This window comes from Lepidothrix coronata, unplaced genomic scaffold, assembly GCF_001604755.1.
Source record: "Lepidothrix coronata isolate B3197 unplaced genomic scaffold, Lepidothrix_coronata-1.0 Scaffold265, whole genome shotgun sequence".
NCBI classification, from domain to species: Eukaryota; Metazoa; Chordata; class Aves; order Passeriformes; family Pipridae; genus Lepidothrix; species Lepidothrix coronata.
In genome coordinates, this window is record NW_016690445.1 from 709658 (window position 1) to 731074 (window position 21417).

Here is a 21417-nt window from a genome sequence, read left to right on the forward strand (position 1 = left end):
TTCCCGCCGTGGCCGCGCAGGGGGCGCTCGGCCCGCGAGTCATCCCGGCGTGAGCGCGGCTTTGCGGGGCCGGCCCTGGCCGTGCACACACAGACACGTCCCAAAATGTTTTGGTTTGATAGTGATCGGCCATCGCTGACTTGAATGATTTCCCTCTGTTTCATGCTCAGCTCTGTTACACTTAGAATCCACTTCACCGCTGTCACCCAGCGTTGTCTTCTCCTGCTCTAAATCCCTGTCTCCCTTAAAATCCCTAATAAGGGGGCTGTGATTTGTGCCTCTGTACCCTGCTTGGGGTAAGGGCAGTGATGCATCTCTCCTTTTGCTGCTCACACCCTGTGCCCGCACTGCTGCCCTGCTCCCCCTGGGGCAGCACGGTCGGCTCCCCCACACCCTGCCAGGCTCGGCTTTCCCTGCCAGCTCCCCCGAGGTCTGGCCTGCTGTTTCCTTGAAACTTGTCCTGTACTTTACTTTGAATGCAGCAGGGAGTCAGAATTACGCCCACTGTTCCCTTCTATTCTTGGCCCTCCGCTTCCCTCACCTCCCAACCAAAATCTGTTCGCCTTCTGAAAATGGCTTTTATTTTCTGACGGCGAGAAAGTCTCTCTCCCACGGGGGTTGTGGTGCCGTTGCTGTCACACCCCAGCACTGCACAGCCCGGGGCAGGGGCTGCCCCTTCCCCTCCCCGACCCCTCTCTCCAGCCATGCTCAGTTGGCAAGTGGCTGTTCTGACTGCTGGCAGCAGGTTTTGTGGCTCCTCCAACCCCTGTTTGTTGCATTTGCCGCTTGTTTTGTGCCAGCACCGCTAAATTTACTGGATTGTTGCTGGGAATTATTGGCGTGTCCATATTTTTCTCTGTTAATTCCTGTGATTGCTGGGTGAGGCAGAACACACTGTTTGTCCCCCTTCCAAGCGTCTCTGTCGAATCAACACGAACAGATTATTCATCTGCTGCAGGAGGCTAATTGCAAACAGTCGTAAACCAGAGTATTATTTCATTGCAAAGGGCTGGACAGCACTGGCTCTGCACCATATGGCACCGTGGTTCAAACACGGCCTGGCCTGGCCACCTGGGCACAGCCCTTGTGCCAGCACCCTCTGCTTGCTTAAGGGGTGCCATCTAATAGCACAGATTCCTCAGCAAGGCAGCAGCAGAGCCCCATAATTCCCTGCCCAAGGAGCACCTGCAGCGCCAGAAAACCCTCAAACTCACATTAAGGCACATCTGTAACACCTGCACAAGATTCATAGAGCTTCTGAGCCTGCATCATGGGGTATCATGAGTTGGTCTCCAGTGCTTTGAGGTCTCTGGAACGAAAATAAACCCAAACCAGCATCCTTGGGTTACCCATTTTACAATCCTTAGCCAAGTGGTGGCACAAACATCAGCACTCAGGAGTCAAGGCACGCAGGAACATCATGGAGGCAACTGTGGAGAGCCTCCAGCTGAGAAATGTGGCAGGGTTTTGCTGGAGATGAGGTTTGTGCTACTCATTCTCACAGAATGCTCCAGCATTCATGGCTGGACCTCACCTCTTGTGATGCACAGAGACATTAACCCTTGAGGAGCAGCCTGAGAGTCCCTGAGTGCCTTCACCTCCATCAGGAACTGGTCAGCACAGCCTCGAGGAGCCCTGATTCTGTAGGAGATGGGAACAAGGGCATTGGATTCACAATTCCCACTGCTGCTGCCAGGGCTCCAAATCAAGCAGCTGTTTTTCAGAGAGCCAAATTTTCAATGGAAAGAGCTGATTTCCATGGGCCGCTGAGTCTTCCCACAGAGCTGCATTATGTTTTCCTCCAGCCTTCTGTCTTTTCATGAAAACCACTTTCTTTAGGAAACTACGTGGGCACTTCGTTTTTCCTGGGGACACACTATGCAAGCAGAGGCTCTTAGTCATCACTTCAGCCTCTTCACTGAACTGTGGAAGGAGGGATGAGCGAGTGGCCACCACATCAGTGGCGTTCAGGAGCTGGCCTAATAACAGGAGGTCTTCCAGGCTCACACCACTGCCAAGACCACCACCTCCCTCCCACTGTACCTGGCACTGGTTTTTGTCCAAACACTCACTGCCATGACTTTCTTTTGCCACTTCCCACTTTGGGAAAGTGAATCAGGTGCCCAAATGTTCACCTGCCTTTTGTCAGCAGAGCAGATCATCCCCCTGACAGTGATATTTGTAAAGCCTTCGTTAAGAGCTGGTTGAACAGCCTTGCCAGTGCCTTCTTTGGGTTATTTCTTAAAGCTGAAATACTTCCTGTAAAGCCTTGATAGTTCCAGCACACATCCCCCTGCAAATCCACCGTGGTCCAGAGCAGCAGTAATGCCACAGTAATTCTGGGCTTGGTGATTAGTGTCAGCTGGGCTGTAAGACCAGCAGCTCCAAAAGGCCAAACACTGGCATTTGTTGAGATCATGGTAGTTTGGGACAATAATTGCCAAACTGGATCAAAGACAAATCCATCAGATTTGAGCTCACTGTTTGAGCATTACTGTACTCCCCTGAATACAGAGCAAGTTTCAGGACAGAAAAAATGGTTTGAAAAAGTCTAGCTCGCCACAGATTCTCTCCAGATGATGTCTGGGGTCACATTTAACCTCCTTAGAGTTTGTTTCTCAAACCTTCTGCCCAGTTTGGTACGATCAGAGCTTGAAAATTCTGCTCTAAACTTTGCACTTCCACAATGTCCTCCCCCATTACATTTACAGGAAAACATGCACTAGAATTTTGTTCACTTTTTTAACTCTAATGAAAGAAGACAATATTGCCTCACACCTCTCTGTGAGACACCTTAATGTGCTCCAGCCCATTCTGCTGCTTACCATAGTGAGGTGTGAAGACTTGTGATTGCACTACAGTTTTCTAAAAACTTAAAACTAAAGAGCCAGAATGTGGCCTCTGGAGATCCATGGGGCACTCACAGTCAAAGTGACAAAGCTGTTTAAACCTGTGCTGTCCCAGCAGAAGGTCCTGCCTAGGAGGACCCATGAGCAGCTCAAGCCACTTCAGAGGGAGCACTCCTTGCAGAGAACTGAACACAAAATCACTGCCATACCCCACCTCCAGCTCCAGATGTTTCTCTTTTCCATGTTCAGTTTTTCTGCTCTTTAGCCAGTTTCTCAAGCATCAAGCCCTGTCAAGTCCCAGACTCGTCCCAAAGTGTGCACAGGCGTGGGACACTGAGTGTCTCACAACACTCAGACACAGCCTGCTCGTGGTCCCGGTGCCAGGACAGTCTGCCTGGGGGCAGTGCTGTTCCTCAGGGCTGAGGTGCTCCCAGGAAACCTCAGGCTACTCTGAGGGACCTCATTCTGCTTAAGGGCCAATTTCTTCTCCCAACGCTGTTTGGAAGGTTTCCAAAGCATGGCTGGGCACAGTTCCTGGTGCATCACCAGGTGGGCTCCAGCACCCAGCACATGTGCCCTTGTTTAGGAATGCCAGCCCGTGGTGGGGCACATCTGTATGTCCCCAAAACCCCCTGTGGTTTTGTCCAGCTTGAAGTTATTATTTGCCTCCAGCCTGCCCTGCCCCCTTTCCTTTAACTGTGTGCTCTCCTTCCCTCCTGTTCCCCATCCCATCTCAGTTTTGGTTCCCGCTCCAGGGTGGTTCCCTTTCCTCTATCTCTCTGATGATGGCAACAGGGAGAGGGAACAGTCCAATTTTTGGCCTAGAATAGTCTTACCTTCCCTGCCTTTGGACAGCCCATGAGCTGGTTCATGTCTGGTAGCAAATCCCCATCAGCTGGGAGGGATAAGTGTTGGCCAAGCGTTGACAGGACACCCTCATCTGCCTCACCATCACTGTGCCTGTCCCAACACAGCACTGGGAAAGGTATAGGAGCATCCCCGGAAATCTCTGCAGGCCCTGGAGGTTTTCAAGTTAAGACATGAGCTAGAAGAGTAATCTGAAATGAATAATTTATTTTGGTGAATTTTCCTTCCCTCTGTTTACAGATTGTCTGGGAGCAGATTGCAGCTTTCGCACCTCAATTCATTATTGGAAACTATTTGCAGATAGTTCCCAGTCTGCAACTCATTTGCTAACTCTGTTGGGAGCACTGCAGATCTGAAATCAGGGCTGTTCTCACTGGTCAGGTGGTACTGCCGTGCTCTCCTTCCTCCATGAAATCCATGTGACGTTCAGAATGAGGCTGGAGGGGCAGATGCTCCCAGTCACAAATCAGATGTTCCTTTCCTGCCAGTGCTCCCCAGTGGCCTTTCTGTCCCTACATCTGCCCCTACCAGGACATCCACCAGCATTAGGAAAGTAGGAGTCAACTCTAAAAACAAATGAGGAACTGGGCAAAACAAACCCCAAACCAAGTAGCAGAGGCCACATCTCAGGAACTCAAGACACAGGAACACTGTGCAGCAATGTCCACCCCAGCCCGGGACCGTCCCAGTGGAGACACTGTTGGCTTGCAGAAAAACAAAAAGCTGACCCCTCCAAAGAACACATGGGCTACAGTGTGCTGAACCTGGGGACAGCAGAGCTCCTGACATGCAGAGCTGGGAGAAGGACCTGGAAGGTGAGCCCAGCTGGATCCTACTGGTGTGACTGGGATGGAACGACCATTCTTCAACTGCTGCTCTCAGGACTTTTCCCACTCCTTGGGCACTGTGTACTACACCTGTCCTGGACCACCATACCCAGAGGCTCTGTGCAGGATCTGGTTGCCAGGTCTGGCTGAAGAGGCATTGAGAGGGCTTTTCATCCCAAATACCTGCTTATTTTGGATGCTTTGTTCTTCTGGAGGTTTGGCCTTCACACAGGTGTGGGTGAGAGCTGCCAGAGCAGAAACGGAGAGGCCATGACTGTGTTGGGCACCTCTGACCAGGTCACTGGGTTGGCCTGTGAGACACAGCCGTGCCAGCTCAGCCCAGCCCTCCTTCACCCTGCACTCAACACATGCGAAGTCTCCTGGCTCAGGTCCATGGAGGAGCAGGTTCTACGGCCCTTCTCCCCACTTCCCTTGGCTTCTCTGCACATGCTAATGAGAGTCTCCTACCCTGGAATGGTCCATGCAGACATGAACCCTGTCTAGTCCATCATTGGAAGGAAAAAAAACCACCATGCCCCAAAATCCAGAGGGCCTTTCTACCCAAGGGCACACAGTTGGGATGCAGAGCCTTTCTCAGCAGAGCCTAAAAGTACCCAGATCCACCATGGAGGAACCTCCTTGGAATCAAGAATCTGGACAAAAAATTGCTAAAGAAACCACTTAAGGCTTTGTGTTTCTGCTTCTTCAAAGCCCATTTATCGTCTTTGGGCACTGCATCCAGCTTGGGGGGCTCCAGCACAGGAAGGACATAGACCTGTTGGAGTGAGTCCAGAGGAGGCCATGGAGATGCTCCGAGGGCTGGAGTCCCTCTGCTCTGGAGACAGGCTGGGAGAGCTGGAGGGGGATCAGCTGGAGAAGAGAGGGCTCCAGGGAGACCTGAGAACACCTTCCAGAGTCTAAAGGGGCTCCAGGAGAGCTGGAGAGGGACTGGGGACAAGGAATGGAGGGACAGGACACAGGGAATGGCTTCCCACTGCCAGAGGGCAGGGTGAGATGGGAGATTGGGAAGCAATTGTTGGCTGTGAGGGTGGGGAGGCCCTGGCACAGGTTGCCCAGAGAAGCTGGGGCTGCCCCATCCCTGGAATTGTGCCAGGTCAGGTTGGATGGGGCTTGGAGCAACCTGGGCTGGTGGAAGGTGTCCCTGCCCGTGGCAGGGGGTGGAACTGGATGAGCTTTAAGGTCTCTTCCAACCTAAGCCAGTCTGTGATTCTGTGATTGTTCCCACTCAGTGAGCTCAGGGCAGCTCCAAGCCATGTGCCAGTTCTCAGCCAGGTAAGTCTCCAAAAGGCTTCAGCTGAGCAGCTTCCTGCGAGTGGCTCCTGACTAAATCCTGCAGGCCCTTCCTGCACAGCCCTGTGATTCTCTGAAGGATTCTTGGTGCATCCCAATCTCAGCAGCACCACTGGGATCAGGTGGGAACCTTTAACAGAGGGAATTGATGTGTCAGGCTGCAGCCAGGGCTGCGGTGATTTACAGGAACAGCTCGTCCGAGCCGCCCCTATTGCTCAGGCAAAGAGTCCTGAAATCTGAGCGAAATCACGAAGCAGGAGCTCCGAGCTCATAATTCACCTTCCCGGGAGAGGGAACATCTGTGGGGAATTGCTGGCTGTGCAGGGGGTGGCTGCACTGACGGAGGGGAAGCTTTTATCCCTCTGCCTTGCCCATCCAGGCTCTGCAATACTCTGGAGTTTTTCATGGCAATAGGAGCCAAACAGCCCATGGAACAACACAGACATTCAGCGCCTTTTCCTGAACTAATGAGATGTGGTGATGAGCTGAGACAGCTGAGGGAGATGGAGCACAGGGCCTGCCATGGGGGGTGGGTGGTTCAAGCCAGGCAAAGCTCACACCAGGGCCCAGGACTCAATCTCATCTCTCTGGCATGTCATGTCTTACTGCAAAGGAGCCCAGGAGTGCCCAGCCATGCTTCAGTCTCCTGGTTCCTGGGCTCTCCCTGCAGCCATCTGAGGTGTTCTGGTACCCAGGGCACATCCCACTGCAGGGAAGAAATCAGACCTGACACGTAACCTGGCTGGAAGGGACCCACAAGGATCATCCAGTCTAAATGCTGGCCCTGCACAGACACCCCAACAATCCCACCCTGTCCCTGAGGGTGTTGTCCAAACCCTCCTGAAGCTCTGGCAGCCTTGGTGCTGTGCCCACTGCCCTGGGGAGCCTGGACAGTGCCCAGCCACCCTTTTTCCTGAGATTCAACCCAACCCTGCCCTGACACAGCTTCACGTCGACTGCTAATATATATATACATATAAAATATACATTCTCTCTCTATATATATATTTGGTGTGCAGGTAGGATGATCCAATCTTGCATTCATGGTACTCTGGTCTCCTGGAATTGTCACTCTGCCAGCACACAACTTCTCTGCCCACTGGTGTGCATCAGTTCCCGAAAATGAAGCAGTAACTATGCTGGGTGTCTGGATAAATCATGTCAGCACAGATCTCACTCCAGTCCAAACATGGCCAAGGAGCTTTGCTGATGTAGAGCCTCCCTGTGCCTCCACGTCTGGCCAATCCACAGGGTCTGGGCTTCAGCTGCTGGAAATGACCAGGGCAGAGCCAGGATCTATGTGCCCTTCACACAGGCCAACAGGTAGAAGGTATAATACACAAACTGTGTCACCAGTCCCAGGGGTGGTGGTGAGCCTGGGGAGCCCTCTCAGTTTTGTATTTGAGAGTGTTCCGCATAGTCTGCCTGGGCCTGTCCTCAGAGCAGGGGAGCACTAGTCTGAGACAAGATTCTCTTGGCTCTCCTGAAGGATGACTTGTCCAGGGGTCCAGAGGGATCATTGTCTCGTGGATAAGGCTATAGTCCCCCCTGCTGATTGTCCCTGCTGCACTGTGCACCCTGTGCTCGTGTCTGCTGCTGTCTCCTGCCAGCACAGCCAGTTCCAGAACTTCGGCAGAGGCGTAACAGGGTCCCAGAAGGGTTTGGGTTGGAAGGGACCTTAAAGATCATCTTGTTCCAACCCCTCTTCCACTAGAGAGAGCAAGTAAATGGGTCTCTTTCTCTGTTTTTCTGCCTCCTTGCTCCTCTAAGAGATGTTTTCAGATGCTCACAGCCACATCAGACATAGGACAGATGCAACCACAAGGCTGTGGGGAAGAAAAGTAAAAAATCTTTGCCAGATCAGCACAAGCTACACTTTATTTAATATTGGGATTCAACTCTATTATATTCTATTTTAAAAAAAGGGGTGGGTGTGAGCACAGTGAAGGGCCGTGACTCCCCATTTTACGTGCCCTCCCTATTTCTCCACATCCACCTGTCTCTTCCACCTTCTCCTCAGTGCCCATAGACCCAGTAATGTGCCCCAAACATGTCGGGGCCCCTCTGCTCACAAACCTGGGTTAAAGAGAGCAGGTGAAGGGCTGACACTTTGCAAACAACACTCACAACCCAAAGGAAGAGAATTGATCTAAGTGTGATTAAGCATTAGGTAGAGATGAACATATAATTATCCAGTCAAAGCAAGGTCTCTTCATCTCAGGGAATGTTGGCTCCTTTCCAAGTGCAAACGAGCTGCACAGAATTACTCACACTGTGACTGTGAGCACCTCAGCTCCCCCAGGACATCTCCTGCTTGGGAGACTCCTCCTTCACCCAGTTCTTGCTGGACAACACCTTGACATGTTGAGAAATGGGAAGCACAAATGTCCAACATGAGGCACAGAGGGAGAGCCAGTCTCCTGTACCCTGGGACATGAGCTTGGAGAGGGAGCTGGCCCGAGGACACTGTCACACTGTGGAGCACTGCTGTGCACGCCAAGGTCACAGCCACCGTGTTCCTTCATGGTGACCTCTATGTAACAACTGTTGGGTCTCAAACCAGCCCAAATTGGTGCAGGAATCTGCAAGAAAAGTCAGTCCCAGCCCTTTACAGATGTGCTCTCTCCATTTCAAGATTAACCTTTCAGAAATGTCAGCCAAACAGCCACATGCAGCCTCCGCCTTCCTGGTAGAACCTGTAATTTTTGGCCTTGTGACTAGAGCTTCAGTTAACTCCTTCAGTGCTCCTGTTCACCTTCCAGCCGTCTCCCAGGAAATTCCAGCTCCAGGGTCCTTTTATCTGCAGTGCTTTTGATGCTCTGCATGTAGGTGACCTCTCTCTCCTGATGCACCACTTGGGATGGCAAAGTCAGAGGGCACTGCTGAAACAAGAGTGCTTGGAGGTTTAAAAGTGAGGAGCAGCATATTCCTAATCTGTGGTAGCTGGACTGTCATGCTGAAATAGCGGCGTGGGGAGGATCATCCTCCCTCCTAGAAGATGTCCATAACTCCACAACAAGTATGCTGCCAGCAGATTGCATTAGGAGTGTTCCTTGTCTCTTCCCAGACCTCACCTATCCTTTACCCCTGACATTCCCAGAAAACCCTCCTGTTCCTTCAGAGCAGACCTACCACAGACTGGCCCAAGCACCCAAGAGAGACCTGTGTCCCCCCTGAGGGTCCCAGCCTGTGACCCTGAGGGCACAGTGCTTCCTCAGCAGCACAGTCACCAAGTGCTGTCCTGGGCAGTGTGTACAGGGCTCGTGGAGAACACAGGATGGGCAGGATAGAGCTGGAAGTCACCCTTATGCAAAGCAAACAGAGGGAAAGGGGCACCCGAGGCAAAAGGAGGGTGAAGGCAAGTGGATGCCTAAGCTGGGATGCAGGTGGGCCTGTGGGCTGAAGGTGTGGGAAGGAAGGGGACTAGGGAATCATCTCTGCCACCTCTGCATTCCAGAGGGGCAGAAAGACAGTGGTCAGAGGGCCAGGGAGCCCCCTGCCCTCCCCAGGTGTCACCTCCCCTCTTCAGGGGACTGGAGGAGAGGGGCTCCAGGCTTTAGGCTGCACACACCTTCCCATTTGGACAGTTAGATGGTGTCTGGGTACCGACAGTTCTCCTGGATCACCTTCAGGTGGGATTTCAAAGGTCTAGTGAGGGGGTGCCTGCCCATGGCAGGTCCCTTCTAATCCAAACCATCCCGTGTTTCTGTGATTCTAAGCTGAGTACCTTTGGCCAGCTGAGACTGTTTCATAAACAAGGCCCACACTTGGCAAATCACCTCCATCTGCCTCAAATGCCCACTAATGTCTCTCTTTGGTTGCATTTCTTTTTTCCACAGATGACTGTGAAGCACCCCACAGACCTCTGGATGAGATAAGACTGGTTATAGTACCGGGAGAAACATTTCCTGGCTCACCTTGGAGTGAGGCCTACACACAAAATTATGAACTGGCTAGGCCTTGGAGAGATGTGGTTATGACACCAACCCTGAGTGCAAAGCTGCAGGAGATGGCCAATATTAGGGTGACACAAGTGAGGAATGAATGTTCAATAGCATTTATATACCTGGGTGTACATAGGTGAGGATATATACACACTCTGTACATGGAATCACAGACTGGTTTGGGTTGAAAGGAACCTTAAAGATCATCCAGCCCCACCCTCTGCCTTGGGCAGGGACACCTTCCACCAGCCCAGGTTGCTCCAAGCCCAGTCCAACCTGGCCTTGGACACTTCCAGGGATGCAGGGGCAGCCACAGCTTCTCTGGGCAACCTGAGCCAGGGCCTCCCCACCCTCACAGGGAAGGATTCCTTCCCCATATCCCACCTAACCTTGCTCTCTGGCAGTGGGAAGCCATTCTGCCTTGTTGTGTCACTGCAGTTCCTGATGAAAAGTCCCTCCCTGGCTTCCTTGTGGGCCTTTCAGATACTCCAAGGTTGCTGTGAGGTCCCCACACAACCTTCTCATCTCCAGGCTGGAGCCCCTACTCTCCCAGTCTGTCTTCATAGGGGAGGTGCTCCAGTCCCCTTATGAACTCCATGGCCTCCTCCAGACTTGCTCCACCAGTTCCATGTCCTTCTTACCTTGGGGGCATCAGAACTGTGTGCAGTATTCCAAGTGGGGTTTCCCATGATACAGATACATACACATACTGTACATACATCTGCTGACAATTGAAGCCTCTGACTAGCAGGGACAGAGCCACCACGTCTCCATATTGAAGATGCTCAGCTTTCTCTGGCACCATCCTTCCCTCCTCCTTTCCCCACCGAGCAAACGAGTTCGCTTAATAAAAATCCATCTTTGTGCTTCCCAGGACATCTGCAGATGGGAGCTGCCTGTGCAGTGAGCACTCGGCTGCTGCCGGACAGGGAAGGCAGCCAGGGCAGGATGGGAGCTGGCTTCACCCTGCTTCCCTACAGCGTGAGCCTCATGCTCCTCGGGTAAACTGAGGTAAGCTCTGTCCTTCCTGCACACAGGAGAGTGATCCCACAGGGACAGGGATGGGATGTGGCCAGAGGGCTCGGAGAGAGGGCAGAGCTCTCTTTCGGACTGTACCCAAGGGCCTCTTTGCCATCCCTCCCCCGGGGCGGCAGCAGCTCCGCAGCAGCAGCAGCAGCAGCAGCAGAATGTGGTGAGGAAGAGGAAGCACGGCGGGTTCGGGTGTCTCTCGCCGCCTCCCCGGTGCGCAGATTCAGAGCAGGGGACAAACACCTGCCGAGGTCTCCGGTGCCTCCGGGAGGGGCTCCGAGCCGCGGACCCCGAGCCCGGGCAGTGCGGGCGCGGCTGCGGCGGAGGTAGGGAGGGGGGAGCGGGCCCGGTGCCCGCTGCCGCCCGGGCGTCCCTCTCCGCCGCTTCCTTTAGGTGGCACCTCTCCTCCAGGAATGAGCCTCCCGGCCCCGCGCAGCCCTGCCCGGGCCGCGGCCGCACCGCGGGGGCTCCGCCGCGGAGCCGCCGCCGTCGGAGCGGCCCCTCCTCCCCCCCGCCACCCCGTGCCCGGCTCCCCCGTCCTCCCGCTCACTCCTCCAGCCAGTAAATCCGATCTAGGCTGATTCCTCTCACGTCAAACCACATGATCCCATAAAACATTCATCGCCGCTCCATCCCCGCTCGCTCGCCGCTCGCTCCCGGGATACAGCGCAGCCGGCTCCGCTCCCCGCCGCGGGATCCGCCGCAGCCCCGGCCCCGCACGTGCGGCGGGCGGAGGGAGGAAGGACGGGCGGAGGGAGGAGGAAGCAGGCGGGCAGGCAGGGAGGGGGAGCCTCGCCTGGATGCTGACTCCAGCTCGGGGGCTGCTCATTCCCCCGATGAACGAGGGCGCCGGCACCGGGAGCGCCCCCCCCTCCCCGTGCGCCGCCGCTCCGCGCTCGGGCTGAAGTTTGGCACCGGGATCTGCCCCGCTTTCCCAAGGATTGTACCGCTGCCGCTCCACTTTGCGCCTCCAGACGTGCCTTCCCCGACCCCTAAGATGAAGAGGGCGATAGCTGAAGGTAGGTGCGCCCGTCCCCCCCACCGCCGGGGCTCCCCGGGGCAGGGCGCGGCGGCCGCGGCCCCAACTTCGCCCCGCGCCGGGAACTTCCCTCGCCGCAACTTTTTGTTCCGTGGAGTCTCCGGGAGCGGTTGGTCCCATGCGGGGAAAGAGGGGCCGGGCCGGGCTGGGCCGGGAGAGGCGGCGGGGAGGGCGCGGGGGAAGCGGGAGCGCCGCGGCTGCGGGAGCGGAGGGAGGGGAGGCCGGGGGGTAGCGAGCACCGGGCACGGCTCGGCACGGCTCGGCAGCGGGATGGACGCAGAGCAGCGGGCTGAGCCCCCTCTGGCCCCCGCCCAGCCTCGACTCGGCTCGGCTCGGCCTTGGGGTGACCGGGCGAAGTTGGTGCCGCCGAGGGAAGCGCATCCCGCGCTCCCCAACCCGCATCCCGAGATCCCCAGCCCGCATCCCCCGGCCGAGGGGGCTGGAACGGGTGGGGAGCGGGGCTGGGGCAGCCCGGCTTTCCCCCTCTCAGCCCGGCCGCCGGGGGAGCACCGGCCCCGCTCCCCGAGCCCGTCCCGGGCCCGGCCAGCCCCGGGTGCCTCGGCCGGGGAAGTTCGCGGAGGGTCCGGGCTTCCCGGGGGGATAACGGGTCCCGGGGTGCGGTGGGAGCTCCCCGCAGAGCCCTTTCGCAGGGTGTCCTCGCTTCGTCTCAGCCCGGTGCCCATTAGCCAGGGGCTGGGAAGAGCTGGGGGAGCAGGGGTGGGACCCCCCTTTCTGCTCGCTCCTCCGGGGGAGAGAGGCACAGGGGATGCAGCTGCCACAGCTCGATCCTCTGACTGAAAACAGTCCTTTTTCATCTGCTTTGGCTATAATCTTTGCTTCCCGGTCCCGGTGTGCGGGCTGGGGCTGGGCTAGGCTGGGCTAGGACTCGGACTTTCGGAGCCCCCCGGTCCTGCCGTGCCTTGGCCATTTGCGGCGGCTCCGGGTGAGCCCCGAAACGCAGCCCCACAGCAGAACACACGCTCTCCCGCTGCAGTTCGGAGCGCCTGGAGAAGCATGTGCCTCCCAGGTGTGTTTGCTGGGAACCCAGCCCACAGATTGCAGTTTTTAACGGGAGGGATCAGCCCATCGTGGGAGCGCCAGTGCTGCCCAGACTGCCGGGCAAGGGACATGTGGGCATCCGGAGCCTCTTGCTGCACGGAGTCTCTTCCCGAGTGTGCTGTATCCAGCTTGCTTCCCGTTCCCATCAGTGACACAATGTAACTCTTCTTTCCTTTTTATTTTGGAGGGCACTCTGCCTGATTTATTGTGGTGATCAAAGGACACATCCAAGCTCTGATCCAAACAGAACACCATCTCCTTTAAAGACTTTGTATCGTTTTTAAATATGAAATGGCCAATTTATTCCTGTTTGGGGAACACCTTGGGAGCAGGTTCCGGTGCCAGCTTCTCCCAGGGGCCCTCAGGGGATGCTGGTGTTTCAGCCTCCATTTGCCGTGAGCCGGAGCCTGGGCAGGAGTCACCCATCGATTTGAAGCCGGCGGCTCTGGCTGTGCTCAGACTGCTGGTGCCAGGCTGTGCTGGGGCTCTTTGTGTCCCGTGTTGCTGCCGGGGGGGGCTGTGGCCGTGCAGAGCAGCATCCAGGTGCTGGGTGTGGTACAGACACCCGGATCCCCCCTCCTTACCATCCCAGATCCTGGTGCAGCACAACACTTCTCCGCACAGTGACATTCCCAGCTGCTACCAGCATAATGTGGAACAACACAGAGGATAATGAAATATAAAAACTGTGTTACAACGGCTTTATTTATAGAACAAGGCTTTGAGGGGTTTGGGTTTGAATTATTCCCTTTTTTCCTGTGGTTTATGAATTGCTCCTGTGAGAGGCCAGGTAGCCTGGATTGCTGGCAGGTTTGACTGGAAAATCCTTATGAACCTTGGGAGATTATGTTTAGCTGAGTGACCATCCTACTGTATCTGGACTACATTTCCCACTGTGGGCTGCCAGGATGCTTCAAGTGCCTTGTAAGCCAGAAATAGCCACCAGGGGCAGTTGGACTGGCAGAGCTTTCCCTGTTCTCAGCACTTGCTGCCTTATTAACACGATTCATTTATATTGAAAAAGGGCTTTCCATGCTTATTCTTTTTTTTTAAACAAATGCAAAACCCTGTAATATGAGAACTTACATCAACATAAGAGACTCTTTTTTCACTCATGTGAGAGCAACTCTTTTTTTTTTTCTTGAGAGAAAAAAATTTATCATATAATTTTTATATTTCCTGTCTTTACAATCTTCATTTTTTATCAAGAGGCTGCTGCATTTTCTGGGCTTGATTCCCCCTTCCCCACCAGGCAGCACAGACCTCAGACCTATATTCTGTGGCACTATCAGGGACCATGGAAGGGTGTGTTTGGACAGGTTTTCTGAAAAGGAATATCCTTAAAGAGAAATTTTAGGGCAAAAGGGTGGAGGTGCCGTTGCACCGCTCGGTGTCTGGGCATTGTGTCGGTGCAGGTGTCATTGTGTCCCTGCTGGTTGTGTGATGTTTTCCCAGACAAAGCTGGTCCAGAGAGTGAGTTAATGAGATGGAGAGAAAGCCCCGCGGTGTCTCCGTGCTGGGGCTGCTCCTGCTCCACTGGCATAGGGACCCTGTTCCACTCTGGCTTAACAAGTCAGGGCCCTCATTAATTACCTCCATCCCGTGCTCAGGTGCTCTGGGATTTGCTTGGGGAAAACCTCCTGGGAGCCATCCACAGGAGTGGTGGGAAGGAGCAAGAGGAGGAAGGGGACAGTTTACTACACAACGAGTGTCCCTCTGCTTTCACATGCTCCCTGCTCGGCTTGGAATGAGGGGGCAGGGGAATTCCTCCATACACTCATCCTGGTGGCTCACTGTGGAGTTGGAAGCTGGCAAGGGACATGGGGGTCCCCAGCTAATATCCCCACGGATTTCTTGATAACCCTGTGCCAGTCAGGGGCTACTAACACAAACCCTGTGCTGTGTGATCTTCTTCTGACACCAATGATGACTTTGGCCATTAAACTTTCAAAGGAATAAGCAAAATCTGCAAAATCCAGCAGAACATATGGGAATTTTCTACCTTTTTCAGCTCGGAAGCAGCAAGGAGCCTGTGAGCTGGGGGCTGGGAGGGGCAGGGATGCTCTGGAGGACAGCTCTCAGGCACAGAGATGCTGGTGTGGGGAGTGGTGCCTGCTCTGGAAAGGGCTGTGTCTTCCTTCCCTTCCCATCCTCCCGGGCCTTGTGGGAGAGGGGGAAGGAGAGGGAAAATCAGTTGAGCCAGAGCCTCGACAAGGAGATGAGCTCTAATCTCTGCTCTGAGCCTGCACATGGCTGCTGTGCCAGTGGCTCAGGCAGCTCAGCCCTGCTGTGCTGCCGAGTCCATCCCCATGGAAAGGCTGGAGCTGCAGCCCCAGGATTCAGCCTGTGGAACAGGAGGAAGAAGAAAGGAGTCGGTCTAATTAGGTGTGTGTCCTCTTCCCCTTGGATTTGCAATGCTTTCTGCTGCTGTCACCTTCATTAAGACAAATCTCTGAGTGCCAAGCTCCTCTTTTGATGTTCTGAAGAGGTTTTCTCTTTATGCAGGAGGCATGGACACAGTGGAATAGGAGTATCCTACACCACTGCACAGAGGTGTAAAAGGGAACATCTCAGCATCGTGCCTGCAAGGGCTGGGAGTCGCACTGAGGCTTTTCCTATCCACGTGGAAAGCTCTGTGCTGTGTCCTAGAGCCAGATGGGGCTGTCTGGGATTTGTGAGTAACAGGGTTTCAGGGCTTCTCCATCACAGACACACAGAGGTGTGGGAGGGAGGAGTGAGGCTTGTGATCTACAAAGCCCAGCCTCTCCTCCCCTTTCCTGCTGTGGTTGCAACTCCTGGAGGTTTCCACATACTGAGGGAAAAGGGGACAATTGTACTGAAAAGTCTTAATCAGCTAAAAGAAGCAGAGGGTGGATCCTCCTGTGTTTGTGCAGAGATGCCGAAGCAATTCGTGCAGAGTTTGCTAAAATGTGCAGACTCACCTCAGCCTGCACGAGGGTCTCATTGAGGCTGGTGGGACACACAGCAATGGAAGGTTTGGGTGGCTGATTCTCCACTGTGGTGGTGTTCAGCTGGGATGTGTAGGCTCGGAGCAGATTGGCAGCCGGGTGCCACAGAGACTCCCCGTGGTGTGTGTGCATGGCCAGGCCCTGCCTGGGAAAGGCAGGACACATCTGCAAGTGGTGTGGCACGGACTGTCCATGTTTACTTGGCTTTTAGAGAGCTCCCAGAAGTCAGGGCCTCTGGAGTCTGGTCTTGGCCCTGTTTCTAACCTCTCTGTACCCTTGACCAGGTCAATGAGCCTTTCTGTGATATGGTTTCAGCTTTTCCAGCTCAAGCCCTCAGAGACTGATGCTGAGTTATCTCCCCAGGAACCCAGAATATGCTTAAATTCAGCCCAGAGCTGAAACGTGGAGGTCTGTGCAATCACTGATCACTTCTTCAGCAGTGACACAGGGTCAGGTAACAAGACTGATGATGTTCTCCTTTGGGCTGTTGCTGCACCCACAGCAGGTTTGTGTCTTTGGGCTGGCCTGCCTTTCTCCCAGCCCTCACACTGGAGCTGATCAATAGCACCAGCAGGTTTTATAGTATTTATTGCCCCTCTCAAGTCTCTGCTCCTGGAATCAGGGGATTAGAAAAGTGCTTGAGTTTTTTTTTATCCTTCCTGATTGCCAAGAAAAGCAGAAGCACTACATAAGCACATGCAAGACATTAAGGAAGTTGGAAGCAAGAAAGCACTCCAATGCTGTGATTTTTGGTTCAGTTTCTTGAGAGCTCAGTAGTTTGAGGCATCACCCTGCTCAGACTCTCAAGCAGCAGACAGTCAGCAGTGTTGGGTCCTCTCTGCGTGGGTCAGGCAAGGCAGGGTTACAGAACATTTGCTTTCATAGAATGGTTTGGAGGTATCATCTGGATACACCTGAAGTACATCTGGAGAGTACATCTTCAGGGATCTAAGGAACCTCTTGCTCAAAGCAAATGTAATTGCAAAGCAAGTTCTGGTTGCTCATGGGCTTGTCCTGCCAAGGATGGATGTCTTTCCGAGGCCTGGGTCAGCACTGGGAGGGCCCATGTCCCTTTGGGATGGTGGGGGTACCTCTGGTTTCTCCCTGGGCATGGCAGTGGGGGAGCAGCAGTGCTGAGTCCACCCTCCATGGGAGTAGGTGAACTCACTTCCCGGGAATTCAGGAGCTGGTGCTGGGGGAGGTATCAAGGAGGACCTGAGGGTGGGGGTCGCAGTCAGGGACCTTGGCAGGGACACTCAGGAAGGCAGCAGACACTTCCAGACACTTGTTTTGGGTTTGCTTTGTTGATTGCACTGGGAGATGAAGCCCCTGGCCATATTTTCTGTGTCCTGTTACAGCTCCCCCAGCAGTGTCCCACATCAATGGTAATTACAGCACAGTTTCCCTGGAGCTCTTTAGTCCTCAAATGCACCCTTGTGCTGGCAGCCTGTCCTGACATGGTGCAGTGGCAGAGACCTCTCTGAGGACACACTTTAGCATGGCCAAATCCCAGAATCCTGGTGGGAAGGGTCCAGAGCAGGGCTGTTGCACATGGGATCAGGTCTGCTGTGGATTTCTCTATCCAAGCTTTGGAAACTTCCAATGATGGAGCCTCGCTGGCTTTTCCCACTATTGCAGCTGATTAAAAAGCCTTTTATTATGTCTGAAATGACCCTCCCAAGCTGCAGTTCTTGGCTGTGTCCTTTTGATGTGTCATGTGGCCTCACAGAGGTGTGTTGGGCTGTGTCATCCTCACAACTGCCTTTGAGTAGCTGTAGGCAGTGATTAGATCACCCTCCACCTCCTCTTTGCCAGACCTAACCATCCTAAGCCCCTCTGCCTTACCTTTGAGGACATATTAGGACACATACTGGGAAGAAATTCTTGGCTGTGAGGGTGGTGAGGCCCTGGCACAGGTTGCCCAGAGAAGCTGTGGCTGCCCCTGAATCCCTGGAAGTGTCCAAGGTCAGGTTGGACGGGGCTTGGAGCAACCTGGGACAGTGGAAGGTGTCCCTGCCCATGGCAGGGGGAGGAATGAGTGGAGCTTTGAGGTCCCTTCCAACACAAACCATTCTGGGATGTAGTGATTCCATGGTTCTGTGACACACTGGAGGCTTCTGACCATCCATGGTCATCCTGGGCTGTGCCAGCCCCAGTGTGTCCCAGCCCCAGGGCAGGGCCCATCCCTGTGCTGGCACTGCTGGGGCACCTCCAGCCCTGGGGGCACTTCTGGGCCCCTCAGACAAGAGACACTGAGGGGCTGGAGCGTGTGCAGGGAAGGGAACGGAGCTGGGAAGGGGCTGGAGCAGCAGGAGGGGCTGAGGGAGCTGGGGGGGCTCAGCCTGGAGCAAAGGAGGCTCAGGGGGGACCTTCTGGCTCTGCAACTCCCTGACAGGAGGGTGCAGTGAGCTGAGTGTCAGTCTGTTTTCCCAGGGAACAAGGGACAGGAGGAGAGGGAATGGCCCCAAGTTGCACGAGGGGAGGGTCAGGTTGGATATTGGGAGAAATTTCTTCACTGAAAGAGTGGTCAGGCATTGGAACAGTTTGACCTGGGCAGGGGTGGAATCCCCATCCCTGGAAGGGCTCCAAAAGTGTGTGGATGTGGGACTTGACACAGTTTGGTGGTGAACATGGTGGTGCTGCTGGGGGAAAGGTCGGACTGGATGATCCCAGAGGGCTTTTCCAACCTAAGTGATTCTGTGATTCTCTGACCGAGCTCATCCTCCATTGGAACTTTTTGTTTTCCCCAAGTTAGTTAATTTTGGACTCAGGAAATCCCAGCTGGACAGTATTGGAGGTGCAGCCCCCCAGCCCTGAGTGGAGCTGGGCAGTGACTGTCCCACCCCACTGCCCACACTCCTTGCACAGCCCAGGGTGGAGTTCCCATATTTAGGAGCAACCATTTGCTCATGTTCACCTTGGTCCCACCATAGCTCCCAGGCCCTTCACACCAAACTTCTCACACTTTACAGGCTGGTTTGGCTGCAGAGGACTATTCTGCCCCAGGTATGGAAGTTCCTGCACTTCTTGTACCATTAATAATAATATTGCCTCTTAATACTGTTCCACTTTCACTCCTTCAGAAAGCTCAGACATTTAGGTAAATGATACCAACCTGCACATGATTTGGTTCCTTGTGGTACTGAAGTGTTATTTAGCAGTGGGTCAGAAACATTTGGAGAAGTCCAGGGAAGTCCAGGGTTCCCATCCTGCACTTCTCTTCTCCAAATCACCTGTGCTGCTGCCAGAGTTCCATCCAGACAGCCAAGGACAAGGCAGTGCTTCACATGGGCTCCTTTCTTCCTTCCACCATCAGCATCCAGAGGGGATCAAAGTCCTTTTGCCCAATGATGCTTGTTTTGCTGTTTGCTTCTGGAGCTGACTCAGAAAAACTTTATTGTCCAGCATTTCTGTACTTAATCCATGAAGGTCTGGAGAGTCTTTATTGTTAGCTTTTCTTTGATCCCCATCCACAGCCACAATTCCACATGGAGATGAAAACAGTCCAGAGAAAGCAAATGGAGATACAGCAGCAGCCTGAGGTTCATTGCCTGGATGGGAGTTTCCAGCCTGTCCCAGCTTTGCTCCATCCTGTGGGAGCTGGACACGTTCCCTCAGATGGCTCTTTGAGCCCTGGTGCCTTCTCAGCAGTTGTGCTTTCTTTTATCTCTCTGTGCTGCACCTTCCCTGAAAACAAAGGACTGTTTGCATTCAAATGTGATGCTTTCTCTTCTTCCTTAGTGCACAGGATAATTACAGTGCCTTGCGTGGACTTGTACTAATTGATCAGTTATTAGTGATAATTATAATTTACATGATGATTTAAGGGGCATTTCCACAGCAGAAATGATGTTCTGATACAACAGTTCGGAATTGCTTGTGATGTGTCAGATCATATCCTGTGAGCTGCTCACTGGGGAGACGGGTTAAATTTTATTTTTTTGTTAAAAACCAATCCTTTGCAAGAACCATCTGGTTGCTAAATTCTTCTCCTGAAGCTGTGCAGTTTGCTGGGAGTTCATTTGCGTCTTTAGCTCCTAAAGAGGAAGTAAAAGTGACTGATTAGTCTAAGACTGGGACCATTCACATCAAAGTGACAGATTTTGTGAGCTGGATTTGGGAAAGTGTTTAAAACTGGTGCGTTTTCATTAAATTTTGAAGACTGTGGGCAGAACTCTGCTCTGGGCACTCCAGCACAGCTCTGGGCTCTGCACCCTGTGTCGTTCTGTCAAAGTGAATTGTGTGCCTGGTAAAATTTGCATGTGCTTGTTTGATGACTTTAAATATTGATTTTAATTGTGCATCTTTCTTAAGGCTGTGAGTGATGATGGAGCCACGGACAATAACCATGTGCATAACACAGCCATGTGCAGGGAGGTGGGAACTCAGCCTGACTCTTTAGCAGAAGGGAGGGGGGGAAAGAAAGGAAAATACCTCTGACGGCCCCAAATTCAGTTTTCCCTGCTTCCAGGCACCATGAGGGGCTTTGTCAGGGATGTGCCTTCAGCTGCCAGGCAAATTGGGGTTTCAGAAGCCTTTTGTGAGTGCTGGTGTCAGGCTGTGAAGGCCCCACACCCTCCCCTGGCCAGAGGTGTCTTTGGAAATCCTAAGAGCAAATACTGAGTTTGTGAACGTGGGGTTTGTCTCTGCAGAGAAAAATGGTCACCTGAAAGCCACTGGGACCCTTTGGACACACACATGGACTTCCACTACAAGGGCCTGGAGTGCCAGGACAAGGGGGAATGGCTTCCCACTGCCAGAGGGCAGGGTGAGATGGGAGATGGGGAAGAAATCCTTCCCTGTGAGGGTGGTGAGGCCCTGGCACAGGTTGCCCAGAGCAGCTGTGGCTGCCCCTGGATCCCTGGAAGTGTCCAAGGCCAGGCTGGACGGGGCTTGGAGCAACCTGGGCTGGTGGAAGGTGTCCCTGCCCATGGCAGGGGGTGGCACTGGATGGGCTTTAGGTTCCCTTCCCACCCAAATGGTTCCATGATTCCATGATTCTGTGATTGCACATCCCTGCAGCATTGGCGTGTTTTGAGGGGCAGTGGGAGGTGCGGTGGGAGCAAATCCCTGTCCCTGGGCACGGGTTCCTTCCCAAGCCCACCCCCCCAGCACAGATCTGGCCGTGATTAATGCTTTCCATACCTGTGCAAATATGGTTAGCATTGGCTTTACACTAGAGGGCTGTCTGTCCCTTTCCCTTTGGAGAACAGGCTGGAGTTGCTGTGCCAGGAATGTTTTACAGTATCCCCAGGATTTGACAGCAGCCTGTTGGTGGGGTGGGTGTCACTGCTCAGCTCTCTGTGCTGCACAGGAACACCCTGCCCTGGGCTGAAGGGCCCTTGGATGTGGTTTGCCTCAGGTGAAGTGAAGCCTCAGTGGCTGTGTCACCAGGCACTGTCCCCTGCAAGGTCAGCAGCCTTTCTGCAGCAAGCAGCAGGTTTCCAGCCAGCCGTGTCTTCCCTCCTCTTATTTCAGACCATGTTTGCTGTCAGTGTTGGTACAGCTCTGGGTGTCCAGGAG

At 54.0% G+C, this 21417-nt stretch overlaps 1 protein-coding gene across 1 annotated transcript in view; it reads left to right on the forward strand.

The window, feature by feature from the left end:
* Nucleotides 1–11609: 11609 nt before the first annotated feature.
* RTN4R (reticulon 4 receptor) overlaps nt 11610–21417 on the forward strand; it is an 87756-nt gene continuing 77948 nt past the window's right edge. Inside the window, exon 1 of the mRNA XM_017835887.1 lies at nt 11610–11846. Within this exon, the coding sequence (XP_017691376.1) occupies nt 11825–11846 (22 nt within the window). The 5' untranslated portion in view covers nt 11610–11824. The remainder of the gene's footprint in view (nt 11847–21417) is intronic.